The 12,369-nt window shown below is 35.3% G+C and overlaps 1 protein-coding gene across 1 annotated transcript in view; it reads right to left on the bottom strand.

Annotated features, from left to right (window-relative positions):
* LOC123875959 (ceramide transfer protein) overlaps positions 1–12,184 on the bottom strand; it is a 29,938-nt gene extending 17,754 nt beyond the window's left edge. Inside the window, exons 1-6 of the mRNA XM_045922088.1 lie at positions 11,863–12,184; positions 11,415–11,534; positions 9,947–10,046; positions 8,846–9,016; positions 8,297–8,447; positions 7,091–7,151 (exon numbers count right to left, since the gene is read on the bottom strand). Of these exons, the coding sequence (XP_045778044.1) occupies positions 7,091–7,151; positions 8,297–8,447; positions 8,846–9,016; positions 9,947–10,046; positions 11,415–11,534; positions 11,863–12,081 (822 nt within the window). The 5' untranslated portion in view covers positions 12,082–12,184. The remainder of the gene's footprint in view (positions 1–7,090; positions 7,152–8,296; positions 8,448–8,845; positions 9,017–9,946; positions 10,047–11,414; positions 11,535–11,862) is intronic.
* Between the last annotated feature and the right edge of the window lie 185 nt (positions 12,185–12,369).

A 12,369-nucleotide genomic window follows, 5' to 3' on the forward strand; every position in this document is an offset into this window, starting at 1 on the left:
ATCCTCTAGTGCAAAACTAAAATAAGCCAACGCTTTTATTCACAGATTTGGAAGCATTATTAATACATATAACAAAAATCTAAATAAAAAAAAGACTCATCAACGCCCCGCCCAAATACTTAAACCTAAAAAGCTGTGCACATGAATTCCCTTTTTAATATAAAAAACAGGAATAAGGCTGGATTTTCTGAATTTCTCACGTGAGCCGCAGGCAATAAGTTATAAAAACAAAACCTTGAAAGAGTAACTTAAATTTTATTATTTTTTGTTGCTTCAAAATTTATCTATGCCACAGCAAGTCTTGTTACCTTGAGTAATAAAATAATTTCAACAATGAAATAAGTAAAACCTTTAATAAGATAGTTCAAGAGAAAAGGTACATACATAAAGGAGAGCATACGGTGCAGCGCATGGTTTTTAGGTCACGTCGTCGTAAACCGGCTCTGCACGTATTATCGGATGCCTCCGTAAGACCCATTCCAGTCCAGCATATTTTATTTACCGTGACTGCATTGGATTATTTATTTACATAATATGGTCGCTCGTAGATATTAATGAAAAAAACCGGCCAAGTGCGAGTCGGACTCGCGCACCCAGGGTTCCGTACTCGGGTATTTTTTTCGATACTTTGCACAATAAATCAAAAACTTTATGCATAAGAATAAATAAAAATCTGTTTTAGAATGTACAGGTCAAGCCCTTTCATATGATACCCCACTTGAAACTCATTTTAATTTTTTTTAATGATGTAACCACAAATTCGCGGTTTTCGGATTTATTCCTGTACTTGTGCTATAAGACCTACCTACCTGCCAAATTTTATAATTCTAGGTCAACGGGAATTACCCTATAGGTTTCTTGACAGACGCGGACGGACGGATGGACAGACAGACAGACAGCAAAGTAATCCTATAAGGGTTCCGTTTTTCTTTTGAGGTACGGAACCCTAAAAAGGTCCTAAACCTCTGAATTTTTAAGTGTTGTATTATTTTGTACAAAACATTTCAAAGTTATTAAATGTAACGTTACATAAAACACTGAATACCTACCATCTTTATAAAATGTTGGTTCATTGTTTATTTTTCCATGGAATACAGGTAAGCCATACAAAAAGTTAAGTTTCATAAGACTTTCAAGATGCGGGGTCAATACCTTGACTTCTAAACTAGAAGAAGTTTGAAAGTCAAGGCATTATTATTTATGGGAATTTGAAAAGAATAAATATTTTCTTCTCAAACGAACTATTTATCATTGGTTAAGTTGTTTTTTAAGAATATTATATCCATTTTAATTTCCATTGATTATGTAAATTCTCCTTTCCCGTCCTATCTAACTAAACTTAAAGACTAAAGACTGCGTTAGGATGGAAGTACGGTACTACTCAAACAAGTGGGCATACACAGGGCATACACCAGTATTGTATCCACGCTCTAATCCTATGAGATATTGAAGCTAAGATTGTTTTAGGACAAATATTATAGTATGAATCAATCCCAAGAGTAATTTCTAAGTAGAAACTCTGATTCAGTGTAAACAGTTAAACATCCTTTCAATATTATATCACACCTAATTTAAATGCGTCTCATCAAGAAGCCAGAGTAGTGTTTAGCCGCAAATTGAAAATGACGTAATACCTTAATGAAACAGACTGTTTTCTTCAATGCATAACGAAAATTCCTTTACCCTGAAGATACCAAACAATCAACACATTTCGTGAGTAATTATGAACTGTTTAACGCAATTTTGTATCGGTTTGATTGAGTTATTTTTCCCTGAATACAAAGGTTTTATAATCTACCAGATGATGCCCCCCCCGACTTCATAAAACTGTGCCGATTTAGGTTTAACAAAAATCCCGCGGGAACTCTTTAATTTGCTGGGATAAAAGGGAGCCTTATGTTGTATCCATGCCTTTAATTATGCAAAAACTCATGTCAATCCGTTGCTCCGTTGCGGCGTGATTAAGGGACAAACCATTCATTAACATGGGTAGTGAATAGTGATACAAAGCAGGGTTCGAGTGTTAGTCAAGAGTAGGTAATAATGTTTATCAACGAGAGACTTAGTTTCAGACTCACACCAATACATTATTAGGTCGCTCAGCCAGTTTAATATGGTTTCTTAGAAGCAAAGCAAAAGATTTATTGCTATAGTACAATTACAAGATTAAAATCCGTAAGAACATTGAAATATTTAAAAGAGCTATTAAGATAAGCTAGACTGGTAGAAATGTCATTTACGACCACTTTGTTTTATTAACCCAGGTAAGTAGCTGGGCGCGCCGAGCCTTGCACGGCATCTTTCGATTTGAATATAAGAAGTTTAGTATAACTGAACTCTAATGGGAACTCCGAGATGACATCTATCTAGATAAACTTGGCAAGTGCAAAGTTATCTAAATATATAAAAGGGAAAGCTGACTGATCTATCAACGTACAGCTCAAACTACTAGACGGATCGGTCTGAAAGGCATGCTATTATGACGTAGACATCCGCTAAGCAGGGATTTTAGCAAATTCGATCGACGAAGTTGCGATCATAAGCTAGTCTGAACAGAAAATTTCATCCAAATCATCAGAAATTTTTTCGAGAAAACAATTTCACGTTTGTATACAAGAATTGCTAAGTAGTTTAAAGTATAGGATTATGCCATAATCTACTGGGCACAAGTCTCAGAATGAGAATTATTTAGGCTGTAGTCCACCACGCTAGTCAAGTGCTGAATAGCACATAAATAATGTCTTAGAAGCAATTAAATAAATAATTGCCTTAGGAGTATTATTAGGTGCTGTTATTTGTATTAAACGATATATTTAATCCCCGGTTAACATAATCACGCAATTTGTATTAACAGACATTGGATTTCACCTAATTATTATTTTAACACGTTTTTACTTTTGAGAATAGTTTCAGTAGCTCCAAAAGGTTAATCAAGCTAAAATATAGTTGTAATGCTTTGATCATTATATTTATCTACCTCTTTAATGTCCAAAATTGCATATAACTCAATTGTCTTAAACCAATCCACATAGTGGTTTTTCCGATATGTCTTACATGCATTTTGCTACATTACATCACATTTTACAAATGACTAATGACTTTCTAAGTTAGAATTAGTTACGAGGCGATCGTCGCAAAACCAATTCATCTTCAATCGACGTAACCTGCAGTGAGGTACATACATAAAACCCTTGTTCTTAGGAACTCGTCAATTTTTTTCGACAAAAAATTTGCTGATTTTTACTGAACGTACCTACTTAAGGGGCATGACACGGGTCTGCGCGCAAAATTCAAATTTTATTTGGTTTTTCGCAATTTGTAAACGAATACGACAAAATAGGGTTATGGTAATCTAATTTCGCAAATGGCAGTATCACAGGTTTACATAAAAATCTTTACTTGAAATTGTTCAGTTCAAAATATTTGTCAAAATAATGAGTTTGACGTGAGTTACTCACAAATTAGTCGATACTATAACTAATTTCTTAAACTGGACCCTTTCAAGTAAAGATTTTTATATAATAATATGGAGATAATACTGCCATTGGCGCAATTTTGTTTGACTGATTTTATCATTGATGTCAACAAACCCTCGGCAACATTATATTCGTATTAAGAACCTGTATTATGGTTACCTTATTCTAATTTTTAAACCACAAGAGGGTGTAGAGAACAATGCATTGAAAATATTGATTATTGTAACTTTTTAGTATCTGAAAAGAGCAACAGCTGCTGAGTTTCTTGCCGGCTCTTCTCAGTAGAACTTCTTTCCGAACCGGTGGTTTAGTCATAGACTAGTATAAGAAACACACGTTGTCCTACATGAACTAAGTAAATTTCTATTTTGATTTTAAACAAAAAAGTCATAGGTATATTCTTGAAAACATTACCAATAAATACCAAAATCTAGATAATGTATTAAGAATTAGAAAACGATGGGCAATTTTATCAACATGCAAAATATACGAAAATAACAGCAGTAATTTAACATATTAACATAATACATGAAACATGTCCAAAACTACACGAGTTTAAAGACACTTTGAAATTATAATTACACAGATATCAGATATGGAACAGTGCAACTGAATGAGCAACTCACCTGACGTTGACATTTTCGGAAAAACTTGAATTTCATCGTAAAAATTCAAACAGCAGGCACCAATTTTACACGGCCACCATAACACAGAACGATTTCGCGAGGCAAGGTCACAGATAAAAGCGCGAAAATAGAAGCGAGCAAAGAAGATAAAACGTTTGAAAGTAAATAAATAAACAGAGCAACGTGCGTCCGCCGGCCGCCGCGGCCCAGCAGTAGTGGCGTTGGCGGTTGGGGAGAAAATTACAAGCGCGCACAAAACACGCCATGTGTCATGGCTTTTCTATAGGATTGGTACTAATTAGAGCGAACACTGAAATCATTTCGACTTTTTTAACCCCCGACCCCAAAAAGAGAGGTGTTATAAGTTTGACGTGTGTATCTGTGTATCTGTCTGTGGCACCGTAGCGCCTAAACTAATGAACCGATTGTAATTTAGTTTTTTTTGTTTGAAAGGTGGCTTGATCGAGTGTTCTTAGCTATAATAATCCAAGAAAATCAGTTCAGCCGTTTAAAAGTTATCAGCTCTTTTCTAGTTACTGAACCTTCACTTGTCGGGGGTGTTAGGTATAAATTTTTAATTTATACTTGTATATTATATTAGCATATTTTTTAGGCAGCTTTCAAATTCGTTACACATATTATATGGAGATAAATATATACGAAAAATATAAGAAGATATTTACAGACTATTTGCTGTATGGCAGATGTTCAAATTCAAATTGTTTATTTTTCAAAATATATGGTACAATGTACACTTATTGAAAGTCAAATAGGAGTTTTTAAGACTGTTTTTCATGCGTATAATTTCAACCGGTAACAAAGAATTACACGTAAATGTTAGAATCACGAGGCTTTACTTGGTAATATACTCTTTAAGTTAAATTAGGTTTTAAACAAGTTCTTTAAGTCCTCATATCTCACATATGCATCACGTTACGGTTCATTGTTTTTTGGTCCTTTTTTTGGTAAATCTACTCATCAGTCTTATACCCTCCGGTTGCCGGGACATTACGGACAATGGCGCCGATTGTGTTGTCTTTCTCTAAACTAAATTTAGAGTATCTGCATTTCTTTTTATATTGTAAAAAAAGGACCGAACGTGAATTTAACATTTAAAGTCAAACCTCGTGACTTTAGGTACCAGTTGTAAAAGCCTAACAGAGTGCACTAGTCTTTAAATCTAAAATTATTTTTTCAGAAAAAGTGCAGACACTCTAAATTTAGCTTAGATAAATTATATTTTAATTATTATCATATAATTATTCAACAATTTATATTAGATTGAGAATCATTATTTATATGTAGATATTAGACTTATATTAGATTCAGTATCATTGTATTTATTTAAGTTTCAACTGATTTAAAAACGTGATGCTTAGAAAAATCCACAAGGATTGTTATAATGGGAATAGAATAATGCAAATGAAAAGCTACAAGATTTCATTTTATTACAATCAGATGGAAGCAGGAAATTTGCATCCGACCTTTATAATAGCTGCGGTCTCGGCTCTATCCTATTGTCATTCGTCAGTAAACCGGTAAGTTTAATAATATAGCCGTAGAGCTCAAATAAAAAAAAAATAGTCTTAAGACTATTTTTTTTTATGCGGGCATCCTCTAGTTAACTAGAGGATGCCCGCAACTTTGTCCGCGTGGATTTAGGTTTTTTAAGATCCCGTGGGAACTGTTTGATTTTCCGGAATAAAAAGTGTCAATTACAGAGACGCAAACTACTCGTACCTCGGTACCAAATTTCATACAAATCGGTTAAGTGGATGGGTTTTTGGGAATTTACACGGTCTAAAGTTGTTCGTTCAAGCAAGTAGCAAGTTCGTTTTGGCGTTTTTATAAAAAATCCGGTTTTATAATAAGCTTTTTATTATTATGTTACCAGCACTGATAAATGGCTATAGAAGGACCCTGTAATCCGTAGCTATTATTACTAACGTAGATATTATAAATATTATTCTATTATAGAATGAATGACCTGTCTACATGCTTCGACTGTTTCCTTAGCGCCACCGAGTAAACATTCAGCTCTTTCATATTATCCATACTAATATTATAAATGGGAAAGTCTGTCTGTCTGTCTATCTGTTACCTTTTCACGGCCCAACAGTTTAACAGATTCTGACGAAATTTGGTACAGGGTTAGCTTACATCCCGGGGACGGACATAGGCTATCCCGGAATTTTATCGCGGAAAATCAAAGAGTTCCCACGGGATTTTTGAAAACCTACATCCACGCGAACGAAGTCGCGGGTATCAGCTAGTCTTCTATACTAGTTTGGTTTTAGTTCCATCACACAAAGTAATGTTATAATGGTTGTATGTCATCATCATCAGTTCAATTTATTATTGCTTTCATACATGGCATAATATTGTAAGTATATCAAATCTTTGAAAAGAGCAACCGCCGAGTTTCTTGCTGGTTCTTCTCGGTAGGAAAGGCATTCCGAACCAGTGGTAGATGCTTTTGACGATTCAAAAGAACTTGTAAAAGTCTAATTGAATAAAAATATTTTGAATTTAGAATTTTTTTGAATTTTATTCATCTATCAAGAACTTGTACTGCTCTAAACACCTCACTATGAAATAAAATCGGTTAAAATTAACCCTCCGATACTACATATTACAAAGCCTTTTTTATTATGATACTAGCTGACGCCCGCGACTTCGTCCGCGTGGATTTAGGTGTTTCGAAATCCCGTGGGAACTCTTTGATTTTCCGGCATAAAAAGTAGCCTATGTGCTAATCCAGGATATTATCTATCTCCATTCCGAATTTCAGCCATATCCGTCCAGTGGTTTTTGCGTGAAGGAGTAACAAACATACACACACATACAAACTTTCGCCTTTATAATATTAGTGTGATGATAATCAAATAAATAAATAGATGAATAGAAAGAAGTTCTTAAGAACAATTGCCATACTTATTTATCCCTTCTGTAAAAAAATATTACTAAATTAAGAAACTAATAACTTACCTCATGATCAGGTCCTGGTTTGGATGCCAATCTAACTTCTGATAACTGATTTTTGAGAGCCCTAGAACAAAAGATATTAATATAGGTAATTTAATATCGAAACCTATCTCACCTATGAAAATACTATAAATACTAGGCAAATAGCAATTTGAAAAACAATCTAGTTAATTAAAAGAGTTTAGAAAAAATCTTGGTGAGGTAATGTGGTAAGAGCTCTGAGGTTTGTCACCCCTTCCGTACCGCTCCACTGCCGCAGGAGCCTACTCAGTTATGCGTTATATCTTAAAGGTGCCCACGCACTCGAACTGAACTGCAGCTGAACTGCGCGTCGCGTCAGCGCCCTGCATGATATTCTCTCCAGCCGCGCCGCGCGGCAGTGACGTACGCGCGTCGCGGCTGTGACGTACGCGCGTTGCGGCTGGAGAGAATATCGTGCGAGGCGCTGACGCGACGCGCAGTTCAGTTCAAGTGCGTGGGCACCTTAAGTATGAAACTGTCCAGCAATTGATATTGTCGTGTTGGAAATTGCTGGGGATTTAGATTTTTTTTAAATCCCCTAGGAACTCTGTTTTTCTACCTATGTCAAAAGCTGCCTATGTCAAATTCCGGGGTACAAGCTATCTTTGTTCCAATATAAATCGGTCTAGCAAATGGGCCTTTGAGAATCCTGGGATAAAAGTAACCTATGTCCTTACCCAGGATATAAACTAACTCTGTACCAAATTTCATCAAAACCGGTTAATGGGCCATGAAAAGCTAGCAGATAGACACGACAGACAGACAGACACACTTTCGCATTTATAATATTAGTATGGATAATGAAGCAATTACCGAGCAAGTGGGAGAAAAAGAATATTCATTCATTATACTTACATGAGATAGAGAAGCTTTATATCCTAGTGATTAGTGAGGCCGTCGGCCTCTAAATCGGAGGTCAAGGGTTCGATCACAGGCACGCACCTCTAACTTTTCGGAATTATGTGCGTTTTGCTTGAATGGTAAAGGAAAACACCGTGAGGAAACCTGCATGCCTGAGAGTTCTCCATAATGCTTTCAAAATGTGTGAAGTCTGCTAATCGGCACTTGGCCAGCGTTGTAGCCAATGCCCAAAACCCTTCTCACTCTGAGAGGAGGCCCGTGCTCTGTAGTGAGCCGGCGATGGGTTGATGATGATGATGATGATGATGATTATTTAGATGTACTTACATATAAAGCTCCTCGGCTTGCCTGGCCTGTTTTTCCCTTCGCTTCAGAAGCTCGGTGCAATTCTGCACGGCCAACACCGTCGCGCCGCAAGTCGCCCGGAACGACGCGCTCGTCGCGCGAACTTCTTCTGCATACTGCTTTAGGTCCACACCTATACCAAAATCATTTATCTATATTAATATTATAAATACGAAAGTGTGTCTGTCTGTCTGTCTGCTAGCTTTTCACGGCGCATCCGCTTAACTGATTTTGACGAAATTTGGTACAGAGATAGCTTGCTTACAAAATACTAAAAGATAAAACAAATGACACAAATCACAATAAAGGATTATGAATTTTGAATGCACTCTGAGAGCACTGAATCACCCTGTTCATTCAATGCTCCCACGTACCTCAGTAACTCTCTAACCAACGATATCCACCTGTCATAGAGTGGATCCCATTGACCATTACTGTTCAAGACACTAGACTGGAGTTTGGATTGTTATGGATGACGGAGATAAATCGGATGACAGAATTCGGCTATAGTGCGTAAGCTACCATACATACTGTCCGCTAGTTTGACAGCGTCAATTGCATCCACCGCGTCGTCGTGTATGAGCGGGCACGCGGCAACACACTTGTCGAAGTAGCTCTGCAACTGCGCCGCTTGCTTCGAGAGCAACTCTGTGTATGTATCCAGTTCTGCAATTTTCTCTGCCAGTCGGCGCGATGTCCGACCTTATAGACCAAAAACGATCATAATTATTTCGCCTAAAGTATCTTTAACAAGTGTAAATTAAAAATTTATACCACCCCCGACAAGTGAAGGTTACAGTAACTAGAAAAGAGCTGATATAAAGTGTCAGACGGCTGAACCGATTTTCGTGAATTATAAGCTAAGAACACTCTCGATAAAAAGCCACCTCTCAAACAAAAAAACTAAATTAAAATCGGTTCATTAGTTTACCAGCTACGATGCCACAGACAGATACACAGATATACACTTCAAACTTATAACACCCCTTTTTTTGGGTCTGGGGTTAAAAATAAGTGTCATTCAATACAGCATGTGAACTTATTGCAACAATCAGACTATGCCCAGGGCCAGCCCTGGATTATTCTCTTTGTAATATAAGCTAGGTTCAAGTGTTACATCATAAAGTACATCAAGGGGAGTATTACATTACCTACTAATTACTAAAAAATTGCGCGCCATCCATGGCAGATTGTAGTTGGACTTTTATAATTTTGAGACCAATTATGTATACAATTTTGCAATTAATAAAATATAATCAAATCTACACTTTTTTTCTGAATAATGATACAATTTGGAATATTGGTGTAGTGAGTGTTACAAAAACGAATGCTAGGACCGTTGTAATGTGAAGCTCAAAACTGAATTCCAAATTGAAAAAAGGAATCTTGATTTTTTACCAGAATTAATGCATTTCTCTTAATTTTTTCTACACATATTTTTATTTCGGTATGCTCAATTTGTTATGTTATCATAATATATAATATGCTAAGACTTGGTACGCTGTTCAAGAATCAGGAGTATTTTAGGAAATAATATGAGTTAGTAATTCAACATGCACACACTCTTGGACTGCTAAGTTCATAAGCATACTTAACCTTTCCATAGTCAGATAAAAAACGTTAAATAATCACCATGTGACCCTGTAGATTGCAATGATGTGACGGAGCCATGTCTCCGCAGGCCGCCACCGTTGGAACTGCTGTCTGAACTAGTTCCATACCCTGACTCCACCTACAATATTTAACTATGTTATTTGTATAGAAATAAGAGATCAAAAAGAAATTTATTCAGGGATAAATAGCTATGGTCTGTATAATAGTGTAAAAAAAACTTTTTCTAAGTAGGGGACATAATTTTGCAGCAATTCCTATTTGTGATGGGGCCCATCTGACAGGATGCTGTTAGGTCTCTTCGTTTAAATAATGTTTTAAATATTATTATCTTCCACAGTATAAAAACAAATTAATTAAGCCTGTTAAAGGAGGTCGGCGAATTGGGACCCAGCATTTTTAAAAACCGTTCAGATTCAGAAATCATTTAATTTTAATAATATTTTTCAGAGTATTTTTCTGTGTAAGCCTGACATTTTAAGAAGATGGGGATCAAAAATATAATTATTCACAAGCACACATTATAAATAACTGTTACATGGCAATACAAGTGAATATCTTTTTTCTCCCAACTTTATTTGATAGACTTTAATGAAGTTTTTTGTTAGACTGGTTTACTAGAACAAGCATGAGAAGTTTGATTCGTGAACGTGGACTTGAGGCTCACTGTCCTATTAGTCTGGGTCCGAAACTCTATGGAATTCGCCAATCTTTTTTCTTAACTGTGCAGTGTTGTTTCTATATACATAACATAATAATAACTCCATAATGTTGCAATTAAACTGTGCCTACTGAAACTAATAAAAATAAAAATAGTTTATAAATATGATCATTTTGATCATCTCAAGCCATTGTCGGGCCACTACTCCTCCCATTATTAGAAAACTTTAGGGACTTTAGGCCACCACGCTGCGCCAAGTGTAGATTGGCAGACTTCATACACTTTTGCAAACATTATGGAGAAATCTCAGGCATATACAGATTTCCTCACAATGTTTTCCATCACATTAAAGCAAATGGTATCCTACAAAGATGCATGCGCAGGATCCAACCCTGGATACCCTGAATAAAAAGCTGAAGTCTCTTAACCACTAAGATGTCATGGATTTTTATATGCAAGTATATTTTTATTCATTTCAAGGTAACTATTTTTATTTTATAGTAGTAGATGATAATCCTATTATTTACATACTACAATGTATTGATAAAATGGTTGAGTGGGTAGAATTTTATTTTAATCTTATCAGATATTGTAGCTTAGCTGATTGCATGGAATGTTCAACATATGAGTAGTATGTACCTACTTAAGTTAGTTTATTTATTAAAAGGAAAATATGCAAACATAATATGTTTTGAATATGTGTATATTTTTCCCTGATGCTAGTTTGAACATATTGATATATTATACTACTTTTTCTTTTTTTTATATAAAAATAGTAAGAAAACAAGAAGATGAGTCATATGTTATTAAGTTATAAATAAAACTTACAACTTTAAATGATTCCAAAACATCAATCCACTGTTGTTTCTCTTCTGGATTTGAAGCTCTTAAGTACCAAACACAATCATTCACTGATACATCAAATCTGCAGTCATCAAACTCATGTGGCTGAAAAATTCAAGTGTGTCAAGTAAATATTTCAGACTATCTCTATAGATACTGTACTGAGATGATGATGATGATGAGGACTACGCTAGGCAATTAATGTAAAATGTGTAAGAACTCTTTATTAGGTACTTGGAGTATCCATGCAAACATTGAACAAATCATAAATTGATTACGTCTGAAGCAATGAAATGTAAGTGTCTAAAGCAATTAATAAAAAAAACTTTATGGAAGAGACGTACTTTGGACAAGGACATATTAATTTTTTTATAATGAATTTTTCGTCTCGCAGTTTAGTCAACAACAAATCATTGTATTATTGCATATTCACCTTGACTTTAGCTTTTTTCAAACACAACGCACCACGACATCCAAGATTACTCTCCAATTCGCTTTTGTAATAGGATAAAGTGGAATCCTTCAAAACAATAAACCTATCTTGCCAACCGTGTATGTAGTTAGTCCATTTACTCAAATAACCACGAAGCTCTGGATTACTGCCATCTTCTATATCTGAATTATCACTCAAAGTAATATTTTCATCAATCATTTTTAAAACGTAAATTCGTTTTATTTACAACAAAACAAAATAAAATTCAAATTAAATAAAATTAATTGACTTGACAAACCTACACCTACCATAACTGTCAACTGTCAACGAAATCACTGGAAATCACGAAATGACAGTACCATAGAGGACAGTACAGACCAAAGAGAATATAATCACTACGTTTTACAGACTACAGACCCTGATAGTAGTAACTACTATTCCGTTTTTTTTTTTTGGATGCTTTTTGGTCGGTCCTTGGCTTTGATTTATGGTTCTTGATCTTGAAGT

This window comes from Maniola jurtina, chromosome 20 (genome assembly GCF_905333055.1).
Source record: "Maniola jurtina chromosome 20, ilManJurt1.1, whole genome shotgun sequence".
Classification (NCBI taxonomy): domain Eukaryota; kingdom Metazoa; phylum Arthropoda; class Insecta; order Lepidoptera; family Nymphalidae; genus Maniola; species Maniola jurtina.